Source organism: Saccostrea cucullata, unplaced genomic scaffold (genome assembly GCF_032062105.1).
Source record: "Saccostrea cucullata isolate Sc308-1 unplaced genomic scaffold, CSIRO_AGI_Scuc_v1 ctg2026, whole genome shotgun sequence".
In the NCBI taxonomy this organism is placed as follows: Eukaryota; Metazoa; Mollusca; class Bivalvia; order Ostreida; family Ostreidae; genus Saccostrea; species Saccostrea cuccullata.
This window is the reverse complement of record NW_026938431.1, coordinates 41196-56160: the sequence shown is the minus strand read 5'-3', so window position 1 is coordinate 56160 and position 14965 is coordinate 41196. Positions and strand designations below refer to the sequence as shown.

Genomic DNA, 14965 nt, shown 5'->3' with positions numbered 1-14965 from the left:
ATACAGATATGTACCTTGATTTAAAATTTTAAATATTTCCGACATTAAGCATACAGATGTGTGAGTATGTCCGACTGTGTGAGATCATTGTATAATACTGTGAAATAAAGAATTATACTTATCTTTTAAAAACCTTTTCCCATGATATGTTTGTGATGCAGAAAGCATATTTATATATAGGACCATTTCAATTGAACTGAACCTCTTTTCACTTCTAGTTTAGATAAAATTCTTGCATTTGAGCAAATTTTCCTTTGATTTTCCCTTTGCATGTCTATTTGTAACATGATGAGAGTAGCAGAGACATCACATTATAGGAATTTGTATAAAAATTGTGAATATCATTACCCTTACAATGGGAATAAAAATATATGGGGGGCCAAAATTCTGCAAAGTACCGTAATACTGGTACACTGTATTTATGACAAAAATTTTGTGACAAATTTTTACTTTCTTTCCACTTGATCAAAGATACCAAACTTTCTTGTCATTCACTATCAAATTTTCTTATGAATGAAACAAAAATGTAGGAAACTGTTTATGATTTTATTGACATGAAGCTGTAGTTATACACATAAAAAATGCAATTTAAAAAAATGTAAATATATATTTACAAAAAAAAAAGTCATCTTAAAACAATATACATGTACTGACAACCAAACCATGTCACAATCGCATGTTATGAGAGCACTATGAGGAATTATTTACAAGAATTTTATTCACATATATATATAATTATATATACAACTATATTAAACATTTCATTATGAGCACTATGAATTATTGTGAGCACTGTACACATGTATGTACACGTATATTTGTAGTATATTAAAATAGATTTAGGTACTTTCCAATCTTCTCTCACATCTCATTCCAACTATATATTTATATATATATGACTCCCACACACTCCCAATATCTATTTAAAGATATGGCTAATCTCCTTACTTTCAGTTTCACAATCTAAATATAAACAGAGGGGTCAACAGGTCAAGTTTCACTTCCTGGAGCACTGAGTGGGTGGTTCTACTTCCTGGTTTGTATATTTCCACTTCCACTATGTGACGGCCAGCTCAGGCATGTCTCAGGTGTACTTGTAATCGGGTATATTTAAATCTCCATTGTCTACTGACCTATTTTTAGGAATATTCCCGCTGACTAGGTTATTTTAATTCTGCTGGGAATGCTTTTGTTGGGTGGTCTCACTCCTGCTTGGATGTTTTCCCCATCAAACACAGATTTTCACACAAAAAGCTGACATACTGTGAGGAAAAACCAGTCACTACCCGCATTAACACATAGCAGTAAATTACACAATGCCTAACCCTGTTGACAGGGGGGTCTCAGGACTGATTCAGTGAATGCACAGCTGCCCTTGTCTCGTCCATGCCCCCTTGTTCACTTGATACATTAATCATGGCTGCCACATTAGGGTCAAAGTTCATATCGTTTCCAATGTTACAACCGAAGCTGTCAAAGGACATGTTTTGTTCCTGGTCACCAAGATAAGCCTGAAACATTAAGTCTACATTGTCCTGTTCCATACCGGGATTCTGAGGCATGGCGGGGCCGCTGGGCAGCATGATATTCTGGGCGGGAGTTTGGGCGGGGTTAGAGGTCTGGGGCAAGGGGACGCCCCCACCGATTAGAGACTGAAGAAATGCGTTTGTGTCTTTAGAGTCCATTGTGCCCTGGTTCATTCTGCTGGAGGCCTCTTCCTGGAGTTTACGATTGGCGATGATCTGAAGCAGTTTGTTTTGGACGTCATCGGGAAGGTTTGCCAGCTGTTGTCGTACGCTGTCCGTGGGGGTAATGGTCACGCTGCCCATCGTTGTGTTGTCCAGAGTTCGGACATTGAGGGATGTTCCTTCCTTGGTAAGAGTTGTCGTGACGCTGGAAGTTGCTGTCATTTGATGAGCTCCAGCGCCCAGAATGTTCTCCATGCTGTAACCTGGCACCTCAGGAGCTACATAGAGAGAACATAAAGAATATCAAATAAAGATAAAATTGTATAGATTATCAGGATCAACTGGGCTTATCAACTTTATTTTAAAACACCTAAAATTTGTCTGTGTGCATGCATGTAGAAGATTTAATACTGTATACAGGGTAATTTTCGCCCCCGTTTTATTTTCGCCCCTTTCACCCTATCCTCATTTGAGCAAATCTAAAACGGGGCGAATTCAAATAATACAGTATAATTTCTTAAACAAAACTATGATCGGGCGAATTTAAAACGGGGCTAGATTGTTTGCAAGTATGAAAAGACGAAAATAACACGGGGCAAAAATAACCCTGTATACAGTAATTTATCATAGATTACCACGGATATTTCCATCGTAAAAAGACGATTCAGAAATATTACCTTCTTGCTTGATCCTTGACTTTGTGGCCTTCAGTTTGAGTCTCTGTTTAAGGTCATCTCCAGACACATTCACTGAAATAAAGATAAAGCACTTCTGAAATGATCTCAACTCTGCTCACCACGGAATGACCAATGGACTCAAAATATAAAACAGAATTTGAGATACAGTTGTGATGAGGAATAAAATTTATGTATCAGTGATAAGGTATTGGGTAAAATGGAGACAGAACTCACCATCAAAGCCCCAGTTCTTCAGCTGATCAGCCTTTCTCTTTCTTTTCTCCATGATTCTGTCAGGATCTGTTATAACAATACAGGTATTATGATTAGGATCACTGCAGTAACCATTTACTTTTATATCAAGCATCATGTATAAATACTGGATAAGGTCTATATTTGGCGAAATGCAGCATAGTCTACAGAGTATAGTGAAAAACGTTTTTGTATGCAGTCTAATAAATATAATATTTTTATTTCTTTATGCCACCATTCAATAGCACAATGACCATGAAAACCAATTTGTTAAAATATACATGTAAATCACATAAAAATGAACAGGTATGTCAATCCATTAGAATAGTCTTTATGTTGGTTTTGACCTGATCAGGCTATCGATTCCTTGAAAAGTGTGTGTATCAAAATGTACATATTCATGTAAGCAGAGAAACTAAATTACATGTAATATTACTACATAGTGAGGTAAAATTTATACGTTTACATGTAGTACATGTGTTTAATTTATTGCTGAAACCTAATTGTAAGTAAAGATGGATGACAATTAAAAATCTACCTGGATCTTCAGGCATGTAAATGAAGGGGATGGGGTCACTGGTTTCTGGCTCATTGTTGCGTTTGAGTTGCATCTTAACTTCCTTTGGTCTCGTGATCATTGTATCTTTGTAAGGCGGAGTACGGAACACAATGGCATACTGCAAGAAAAAAAGTATACATTTAATTCAAAATGAGGAAGACTTCCCAGAGATTTCACAAGATAATATCAAAACTTGTATCTTTATAGGGTGGAGTACAGAACACAATAGCACACTGCCAAAAAAAAAAGTCAGTAATTCGAAATGAGGAAATTCAGACTTCCTGAAGAGATATCAAAACTCTGACAATTCTTTGAATACAAAGATCATTTAATTAGGTCCAGGTCAAGTTATCACAAAACTTGGGTCCCGTGGCTCTAGTTCTTTGTTTCAAAATCTTTAAATAAGATCAGAACCTGGTTACAACTGGATTTCTGCCATCATCAGAGTCTCAAACACCAAAATTTACAGCAGTGTTCCCTTCACTGACAGACTTGTTTTTATGCCTGTTCTGATTTTTTTAATGGTGGACCTTGGAGTTTTTTAGTACCTGTCTGTGGATGTCGTTTGTGCTGAAGTCGGCGAAATCTTCCCAGAGGCATTCACCGAATTCCGTCTCCTCATAAAATCTCACAACAATGTCATCTGAAACAGGAAAATATTGTAACATATAGTTTTATATTTCATCAGTTCCACTGAAATACATGTAACACAAATTGGAATACTTTTCTCATTCCTGGAAAGATTTTGAAATAATTTTCTACATCCTTACACTTTTGTACAAATCCATGTCTTAGCTTTTTTTTTATTCAATACAAGACAAAAAAAGTCTATCAATTATCTCACCTCTGTTGATTTTTTCACAGAGTAAGAAGACTTCATCACCTCCCTTAGCTTTCCCTGACGACCGGTCAACTCGACAGATGATCAACTCATTTAGAGATTCTACCAATAATAAAAAATAACTGTATTCAAAAACATCAAATCTTCAATATCATTACACGCATAAATCTATGTGATGTAAATTATAAAATTTTCATAATTAAAGAGGAAAAATTTCCTCAAATAATTCAAATCTAAAATACATGCCATTAGTTTTACTCACTTTTATCGTGAATGCAGTGAGATACCACAGGGGGAACAATGCGGGTGATTTTTCCACTCTCGTCAGGAAGGAAAACTTGGAAACAGAGTCGTACCACATTTAGGTCTATACTGTTAACTTTGTTTAAGTGTCTAAAGCCACCTGTAAACAAAAACATAATTCAAATAATTTCATCACTTAATAAAAAGAAAATTTAAAACAAATAATGTAGAAGGCAACTGCATGGAAAGAGTGCAATTCAATAAATTGTACCAGGTGTTGGGAAAAACATCTCATGCGTTAATCAATATTTGATAAATTACAACTTTCAGAGATTTTTCATAGTCATAAATAAAATTTTAAGATAAAACACAAAAAAAATTCTTTAAGAGTTTCTTTTACATGCGCCACTATCTCATCTTCGGCTTTTATTGACTTAAATTCAAAAGCCCCATGCTCACTACTCAGTTTTTGTAGGGGCCAAAGTTCATCAGAGGTCAGAGTTCACTTACTCTGGAAAGGATCCACATTGATTTCTTTCCTCTGCTTTAAGTTATTCTCCACATCCTTTTTCTTGGCACACTGAATACCTAGGTGTGGAAAACTGCGAACAAAGAATGACACTAATTAATTAAATGTCAAGAACTTCCATGATTTATCACCTTTATAAAAAACAGAAACAAAAAAACAACTGTTATTTAACATTGATCACACAAAATATGGAAGGTTGAGAGCAGTATATCCATATAAAACAGAAAATTTTATTCTATTAAATAGGCATTTTTTAAAATATCCAATCATTTTAAAGATTTTTATTTAATTTACATTTATGAAGATGTTTATATTGATTAAAAATGATTTATAAATTCATTCAACAAAATGTAGGAAGCAATATTTCTGTGGTCTTTGTCACTCTTTGATTTTTTGTGTCATGGACTTCAAACCAATTAATTTAAATATTTCTAGACTGCATTTAAATCCATCCAGTTATATCTAGTCAAAATCCCATATGAAAAAGGTTTAAATGACTTTTGATTTCCAATGGTAATACTACACCCTATCAATAAATATGTATATCCCTGCACTAAGCCACCCCTGTATAAACTGTCTGTAACAACATACAGTTAAACACCTGTCCCTGAATTAGGGTAATATTACCTTACACCTCTCCAATCTGATAATCGTTACCTAAATACCTGGAGTCACATAAATCCTTCAGTTGAATACAGCCTAGAAATTTTCAACATCAATTCCTACACTAAAAATAGCTTATTATATTTATGGACAATCTGTTTTAAATCTTCTTTCGGTTTCCATCAATTATCAATAATCTTAATAGCCAAAATTTATCACTATATTTCTCATTCACACAAATAATGGGACTTGCATGATAATTGAAACCACTCAATTACACCCTAAACTGAACCCATTTAAAAAAATTATATACTCAGGAAAAAAAATCAAAGGTATACATAATAATGTCAGAGAACATTATAAAACCCAATCAATAGCCCAATCCTCTTAATACATATATTGATAATTACTTAATAATAGTGGCAGCACAACAGTATAAGGAAAGCTAAATAAAATATCAATGAAATAAAATGTCCAGAATGTCATGTGATCTCTCACACTACACTGATTGGCCAGATCTTCCCCCCTAACCTTTACCTGATGACATTGGTGTCCTTGACCTTCAGAGTGCACACTCCCCTCTTACAGTCCCTCCCCACCAGATTGTGGGGGTGGGGTTCATAGGGCTGGTCTTTGGTGACACAGGACACCACGATCACAGCTGTGCCAGTGTAGTTATGTATCTGGGGAAGGAAATTAATAAATGAAAAATAATACATGTATATTACTTTGAATACTGTAAACCAACTTTTATTTGCGTGCGAGAAATTTTCGCGATGTTCGCGAGAGCCTCGTCATCGCGAATATTTCTCTGCGCGAACCAGTTCTTAAAGTCTATGTGTCTATTAACAATAGAACCTAAATAGGCTTGATCGCGAAAAATAATCGTCGCCAACTAGTTTACCCCCGGTAAATCGCGAAATAAAGTCGTCGCAAATAAAAGTTGGTTTACAGTAAATGACATTCTTCATGTTGATGTTGTAGGCCAATATGTCACTGACATCACCTTAATACTATCTTAATCAAAACATAATAGAACATTACATGTATATAGTTTTTAAGGTCAGATTTATTTTACCACTGTATATCATAAGGAAGTTCACCAATGGTCATTTACATTACACAAGGCAAAATAATACAATTATAATACCGTTACCTTATCTGTGTTTTGGTAAATTAAAAGTAATATCCCCACCCTCCCCTTATCAAGATCTGCCCCCACCCCACCCCCAAAGTTCTGAAATTTTCTCCTTCCTTACTTTGATGGTAGGAAACGTCTTTTTCTCGGAGGTACTGTTCTCCCCGGGGATGCTGCCCGCTGACCGCCCCTCACACTCGTAACGGAACCGAAGCCCCCTCTGTTTGGGCTGCTCCGTGATTTCCACGTATATTCCGTCAGGGGTCTTATTATGAGAGGATCTGCCGCTCGCCTGTTTGGGGGGCTTTGAGGGCTGTGTCTGATTCAGGGGGAATTGTGTCCCTGTCTGAAATAAGTTGTTTTCCTGTTGGGTCTGAGTGGCTGTGAAAATAGAACAATGGGGATTAGGGTAAGCTATATATATCTATGAAAATAATGGATGAAGAGTCCTATGCCAGGGTGATACTGCAGGACTTCTTTCAAAGGAGCAGCTTTATAATATCATATGGTATAATTCTTTCCAACAATAAATAATGAGTCTCTTTAATAGTTTAATTTGTTGTTATTAATTTATTATGGATTTAATAACTTTATAATAAGCATGGAAAATGTTTTTTATGACTTAATTGATCTTAAAAGATTGCGTGCCTGTATTTGACTTGAGTCAAAGTTGAACATAAAATAAACAAACTCTCTCAATGTACAAAAAGCAAATACGACGGACTTACATATAAAAACTTTCATTCATAAAATATAAATAACACAACATGATACTGGCTTAATTTTCTCTTTTAATCTCGTTGAATTCATTAAGCTGTTCAGATAGACAACTACAGATTTTTTTTCTTTTTGAATTTTGAACTGGTTTTAACTTAGTTCTTTTTTCATTAAAAATTACATACATCTCAATAATTTAGTAATTTTAATGAACAAAAAAAGAAGGCACATTGAGAGAAAAGTACAACTTTTCAACCATGTAAGCCTAATGGCTTTTAAATTAAGTCAAACAGAGCTATCTCAAACTCAGTGGGACCAAGAAAAAACTTTCCAAATATCCAAGGATTTGAGAAATCCTGGGTAAAATATCTTTAAAAAGGGGGTTGGTGTCTCAAGTTACTTTGACATATCCATCAGGTATTCGAGATGTCATTGTCTAAGATACTAAAACTAAAGTTCAACCGTATTATCGTATATATAAAAAAAGTTACCAATAAGTTGCTGGACAAGATCGTTGTCGCTGGGGTCCATAGTCAGCAGTTCCGTAGTCCCGTCCATGAGAAGCCGACTCAAGTCATTGCTCCCCAAGCCCATGGGGTTCTCTGTTATAACAGAACGAGTAACAAAACTATTCAAACAACAGACAACAATATTATCAGGAAGTTTAAAAATTCGCCCAGGCAAAAGCTGACAACTAGTTCTTATAACGTGACATAGAAAACATGTTCATGTATAATTTTTTTGATAGTGTGGGAGTGAGGGAACACACGATTTTAGATGGCTGAAGTGTTTGCTTGTTGTGATCGACCTACGATCAAAAATCATATCCTACGTCACGCCTCATTGAACACAAAATCGTTTTTCTTCCTTTTCAATTGATTTTAAGTACGTGTCATGCAAAATTATGTAGATTACAAATAAAAAATTGTTATTCGTAACACTGACAGTATGTTGTCAATAGTTTACAAACTTGTTTTGGCTAGATTTTTAAGCAAAATACAAATGGCGACCAAAATATTTCCACTTTCAGTTTGACAACACCCAACAAAGTAAGTTATTTATGAGAATATAATCTTTTTGAAGTAAAAAAAACCTGCAATACATACCCAAACCAAAGTTGATCTCGGCCATATCGTAAATACTTTGCGGTGTATACACGCTCCAGTATATTTCTGGCTTGGGCTTTCCAAACGGTAAATTCAGTATGTGAAATTCCAAGACGTAATGGTGCTAAATTTAGGTTTCGTAGAAATCCGTGGGTGTTCGGCTAAAATCGTATCAACATTCCAAAGATGCTGCATTGAAATAACTTTTGTTCATTATCAGATTTGCAACTTTTATCGTTCATGGTAAGGTACAAGACAGGTGTTATATAATTTGTTTCAGTTTATCAATTTTTAGAGTGCACACGGTATTTTTCGGACATTTCCGATGTATTCTAATTGACTCGACGTCACATGAAAATGGAAACCCCACATTCCTTGTTTATGCTGTTTAATTTCTGTTCCAGAAGGCCCTAATTAATTAGATATACTTTGACAAGTGCAACCTGTTAATAATTTTAAACTCAGCTAATTATGTACAGACGATCTCGAGAGCTTGACACCCCGCCCCCTTCCCTTCGACGGCACAGATTAAATATGCCCTATCTGTATATTGCTCTAAATATAAAACCTGGTTTTAGCAAACCTAAATCTAATGCACATGAAAAATGAAGCCCTGCCGTTGGGCGTGCATCCCTTGAGACAATTTTGAATGACATTTCCCTCAAGTTGTGAGCAAGGATCATATATATATACTCCTCTTCCCAACTTGAAATTCATAACATAAGCTCCTTGCACAGAGAAAATGTATTTAAAATTTAAAATAAAAGACTACAATCTCTTGTTCCGTCCGTCCGTCTGTCTGTCTGTAAACTTTTCACATTCGACTTCTGAAGAACCACACTGGACCATCTTCAACCAAACTTGCCACAAAGCATCCTTGCATGGGTGAAGGGGATTCAATTTCGTTCAAATAAAGGACCATATATGTCCTCTTTCAAGGGGAGATGATTAAGAAAATGTGAAAATTTGGTGGCATGATTAAAAAATCTTCTTCTCAAGAACCACTGGGGCAGAAAAGATGAACCTAATATGGAACATTTTCAAGTATAGTGTATATATAGATTCAAGTATGTTCAAATCATGACCCCTGGGGTAGAATGTGGCCACAATGGCTGATCAAAGTTTTACATCGGAATATATAAGAAAAATCTTTAAAATCTTCTTCTCAAGAACAACAAAGCCATAGGAAAAATGAAAGTGGAATCATCCTCAGATAGTGTAGATTCAAGTTTGTTTAAATCATGAACCCCGGGGGTAGTTATCATGTTCAAATCATATCTCCCTTCCTTTTTTAGGGGTATGTTAGGACCACCTATACTCGTATATTAAAGATTTTAATTGACTGATTGATTTTTTTCTTCTTTCCTAGCCACAGTGCTCAGGTGAGCAATGTGGCCCATATGGTCCTCGATCTTGTTTGCCGGTAAAGGTTTATCTCTTTTAAAAGAGTTTTGAGATAGTTAACCTAATTAAATTGCCAGCATTAGAATGAATCGGGACGGAAAAATTATTAATCAGAAAAGGGGCCGTTCTACTGAGAATTATTCATAAATGTATTGATATGTTTGTAGTTATTTGTTTAATTTCTCCATGGTACAGAAATTTATTATTTCTTCTCAAACCTGATAACCAAATATAATCATGACAATGCATGTAAAATCTTCTATAGCTATAGTGTAATAAAAGGCCACAAAAATGGGTTTATGATAATATGATTGCGGGGATGTATTAAATTTTATGCAAAAAATAGTTATAAGTTGTCGAAGACCTTATAGGAAAGAGAAACTATTTATTTTGGACGTCATATCACAGGGACAAGTTGCTCCTGGCGTGTAAAAAATATTCATGAAAAAAAACGATACACTATAAAACTACGTGTAGTTTTGTAGTATTTTTATACCCCCCGCTTGAAAAGCGGGAGGGTATATAGTGATCGGGATTTCCGTCCGTCCGTCCGTCTGTCCGTCCGTCCGTCCGTCTGTTACGCTTTTTCTCTTATCCGCAACTCCTCTTATACTACTGAGTGAAATTTAATGAAACTTTCACAGAATCTTTATTACATATTGCCATTGTGCACCTCCTATTTTACTTTTTTATTCGACACGTATTTAAGGTTTCCCAGAGCAAAACATGGACATTGCCATTTTTTGTTTACCTATGACGTCACATAATAGAAGCTTCTGGATAACACTTCATAGGACGAGTTATTCCTCTTTACACATTACCGTAAAACAATATAAAGCAACACATCGACATTATGGGAGGCGGGGGGTATCATTTAGTGAGCTCATTGCTCACAGTACCTCTAGTTTTTAATAAATATTTTTTACACGCCAGGAGCAAGTCCCTGTGGTCATATCAAGTTTTTTTAATTGCAAGGTCTAGCTTCCGAACCTATTTCTTCCAGGGTTTGACTAATTTTGTTGTGAGATCATCAATTCATGTATACAGTTAAATGATAAATCTTTCGAATCATTGCAGCCACCTATATATGCAATAAAGATTCAAAATCATGTTTATCTATAAATGATTATCTTCTCCACCACGCATTACCTTCTATAAAGTTGCAAATGCGCAGCTTGAGAGAAATATTTATCCCACTTCTATAAACGCCTTCGCTGTAAGCTAGGTCAGGTGTTCATGTAATATCTAGGCCAGTCATTATTTGAACATATTTTAATATAAAGGTTCTGCATATTTCCACGTCGGCTTATAGTCAAATTAATTATGAAACAATCAGATAATGAATTTGTGACTACCTGTCTTTTAGATTAATTGTAGAGAGAAAAAAATCTCCCTTTGTTCATATTCTGTTGATAACTTGATAGGCTCAGCACAAAAATATATAATTTTATATTGCTACAAATCAAATCACCTACTGATCTTCAACAGACAACCTCCTGTGATTGAGTATGAATTTAAAGAATTCAGCAAGGCGCACATAAGATCATTTTCAGCGAACAAAATGCATAGATAGCTTCATATGTATAAAACTCATATTTACATGTTATTAATTTGTAAATACGGTAAATATACCCAATATTTTCATAAAAAAAGATATGACTCAATTGAATACTTCTGTGAGGAAAATTCTTTCGGCAAAATCATTCTATAATTTTAAAAAAGTAATTTTCTTGGAGGATTGAAGTCAAGGAATAGAAATCCGGCCTATACACATCACAGGTACTTGTGTACAACCCCCCCCCCCCCCGCCTCGATATTCAACCCCGGGGCTTATTGGACATTTTTTTCACAAATTATATTTATTACACTTATTCATCATGTGTACAATATGAGAAAATTCCCCAAACCCCAAAACAATCGCTCCACAAAAAATACCCCACTATTCATTATAATCTCCCTTAAAATGTATAGTGGGTATTTTTTTTTGTGGAGCGATTGTTTTGAGGTTTTGGGGATTTTTTCATATTGTACACATGATGAATATAAGTGTAATAAATACAATTTGTGAAAAAAATGTCCAAAAAGCCCCGGGGTTGAATATCGAGGGGGGTGGTTGGAGGGGGTCCTGTCCACAAGTACCTGTGATATACATTGCATCAATTTCCCTTTCCAGACTACGGCACGCTGGGTAACCACTGCGCAATGCAGTCCATAATATTAACAACTGAATGTTGTCTGAAATTTAAGGTGTATAATGGGTCTTTGCTCCATGAAACCGAAAACAAGAGGTACTGTGAGCAATGAGCTCACTAAATGATACCCCCGCCTCCCATATGGTTATAATGGCAAAGTCCATGTTTTGCTGTTGCAGGGAAACCCAAAATATGTGTCGGATCAAAAAGTAAAAAAAATAGGAGGTGCACAATGGCAATATGTAATAAAGATTCTGTGAACGTTTCATTAAATTTCACTTAGTGGTATAAGAGGAGTTGCGGATAAGAGCTGGGTACCCCAAAGCGTAACAGACAGACGGACGGACATACCGATTACAGTATACCCTCCCACTTTTCAAGCGGGGGGGGGGGTATAAAAAAATAGAAAAAAAGAAGCATTCGTACAGATATTACCCCCAATCTCCATGTGGCACAGTGGTTAGAGCGTCTGCTCTAGATCTAGAGTCGCGAAGTGAGGAGTTTTAAATTATGTCGCGGGTTCGAATTCCACTGTGGGACGTGGAGATCGACTGGTCCTTCGGATGAGACCCTATAAACCGAGGCCCCGTGTCGCAGTAGGTGCTGGTACGAAAATGATCTGCATGCTCTATGACTGTAAAGTGATGAGCATAGGACTATAATTTTGCAGCTCTCCACCGGCAAGTGGTGGCGTCTTCGTGCGAGTAAAAACTAGAGGTATTGTGAGCAATCGAGCTCACTAAATGATACCCCCGCCTTCCATATGATTATAAAGGCAAAGTCCATGTTTTGCTGTGGCAGGTAAACCCAAAATATGTGTCGGATCAAAAAATAAATTGGAGGTGCACAATGGCAATATGTAATAAAGATTCTGTGAACGTTTCATTAAATTTCACTCAGTGGTATAAGGGGAGTTGCGGATAAGAGATGGGTACCCCAAAGCGTAACAGACAGACGGACGGATATACCGATTACAGTATACCCTCCCACTTTTCAAGCGGGGGTAGAAAAATCGAGAGGGACGTTTAACAACACATACCCCCCCCTCCTGGAAAAAAATGAAGCAAAGAGGCCTGCTCATGGAGGAACACTTGTGTCTTCGTATGAACATTTTTGCCCTATTCGGTCTCTGCCATAAACGAATAACTTCAACCATTTTGCTCTCTTTATTCTTCCCATCTTCTTTGACTAATAAGTTCAAATGTGAGCCTCATGCAGTAAAACAGATGACTTAATTGATTTTCCATTATCATGTCTTTGTTTCAGCGAGTCACTTGTTAATGCTGTGTCTTCTAATCAAATGAAACGCAGAGACATGGCCCATAATTACATATATTTACAGAGTCTGTACTTCATGGCATCCTTTTTGTTAATGCATCTACTTACTTCATCTTGGTGTGTTTTGTCCCCCGCTTTCTCGAAATTGAGGAGACATTAAATCGCGCTTTCGTCTGTATAGGTCTGTCAGTCTTTTAGTCTGTATCAAACGTTTAACCTTGGTCATTGTTTTAAACGAGAAGAAACAGAACGTTCATACCAAAATTGTGTATTACCCATGACAAGACGATTCTAAATACAATTATGAATTTTTGATCACGTGACCTTGAAGTTTGACCTACTTTTCAATATAGACATTACTTTAAATATATGGCTTTCATATTGTACATGCGTATTACCTGTGACAAGGCCTTTCTGAATACAACTATGAATTTTGACCCCTTGAACTTGAAGTTTTTATCTACTTTTCAAAGACTTTAACATTGGTCAGTTCTTTTCAGTGGATGAGAAGCCTCAAGATAGGGCTTTCACATTTTAAATTACCTGTGACAAGACCTTTATAGCTACGCTATGATTTCTGACCCCATGACCTTGAACCCTGATGCTCGACCTACTTTTCAAAAATGTTATTTTTTCGTCATAATCTTTGATTGAGAAGAAATAGGGCTTTCATATTTGACATGTGCATTACGTGTGACAAAATATTTCCTAGCATGCTATGAAAGTCAGGTGGAGGTGCCGAATTTGTTTGATTTAATGGTGGGGGGGATGGGGGGATGGTTTTGTCTTATACATGTATGTGTGTCTTCAACTTTAACCTTCGCCATAACATTTGAACCATGAGAGATAGACTTAATATTTGGTATGCATACCCAACTAATTAAGGTCTTTCAAATGGCATCAAGGTCAAATGACCTTGACTGTGACATATGACATGTGCTAAAAATAGCTTTTTCGTACCTTCGCCATAACTTTTGAACCATAAGAGATGGAGACTGCATATTTGGCATGAGCGTCAGAAGCAAATTGAAAAAGGGGGGGGGGGGCTAAACCAATAGAGAAAGGCAAACCCCAATTTCAATGCCTATCTTTACAAAAGAATGGATTCGACTCCTATGTTTGGTATGCAAAGTGCACTGGCACTAAAGTCAAAAACTGTGATCTATATGCAAAAAATAGCCTTTTTTGAATCTTCTCCATAACTTTTGAACCATAAGAGATACAGACTTCATTTTTAGTATGCATACTCCACTAAATGGTTTCTTTTAAATGACACCAAGGTCAATGACCTTTTGACCTTGACTGTGACCTATATGCTTGAAATAGTTTTTTGAACTTAATTGCTATCAGGCATATTGTGTTTCACAAACACATCTTGTTTCTCCTTAACAGGTACATTAAATATCTCCACTGCAGGGGACATAAGTTTGTGATCATTTTGAAACGAGTTATTTTGAAATGAAAATTCCAGTGCAGTACAGATATACACTAGTTGTAAAGAAATCTGCAATTAGTTATGTGCATGAACTTGAAAAGTGCAATTCAAGGTCATCTGGAAGGTCAAAGTAATAAAAATTCCTATGGGCCAGCAATTGCTTTATCTGTAGCTATGCATGTGTCCTTACAATTCTTTTTCTTGAATATATTCAACCATCTTTCATATTATACAACAAAAATAAATTCTCAATTCAAGCAGTATATGTTCTATACAGAACAAAGATTCTCAACAAAAACCAAA

The 14965-nt window shown here is 35.9% G+C and overlaps 1 protein-coding gene across 1 annotated transcript; it reads right to left on the bottom strand.

Annotated features, from left to right (window-relative positions):
• Positions 1 to 527: 527 nt before the first annotated feature.
• LOC134250235 (putative transcription factor p65 homolog) lies at positions 528 to 8496 on the bottom strand. The gene is made up of 12 exons (XM_062732591.1): positions 8354 to 8496; positions 7739 to 7849; positions 6652 to 6911; positions 5930 to 6075; positions 4771 to 4862; positions 4280 to 4420; positions 4021 to 4119; positions 3725 to 3819; positions 3156 to 3294; positions 2600 to 2665; positions 2366 to 2437; positions 528 to 1966 (listed from the first exon to the last, which is right to left on the bottom strand). Exons 1-12 carry the CDS (start codon positions 8376 to 8378, stop codon positions 1344 to 1346), a joined length of 1869 nt encoding a protein of 622 aa, XP_062588575.1. The 5' UTR covers positions 8379 to 8496; the 3' UTR covers positions 528 to 1343.
• Positions 8497 to 14965: the final 6469 nt, after the last annotated feature.

Bases quoted from the DNA above. Each gene is read 5' to 3' on its own strand.
- LOC134250235 (XM_062732591.1), bottom strand. From the start codon at position 8,378: ATGGCCGAGATCAACTTTGGTTTGG. The intron at 3,820-4,020 runs GTGAGATAATTG...TTCCTGTTTCAG, and splicing joins CTGTGAAAAAATCAACAGAG to ATGACATTGTTGTGAGATTT. The intron at 2,438-2,599 runs GTGAGTTCTGTC...TCTTTATTTCAG, and splicing joins GAAGAACTGGGGCTTTGATG to TGAATGTGTCTGGAGATGAC.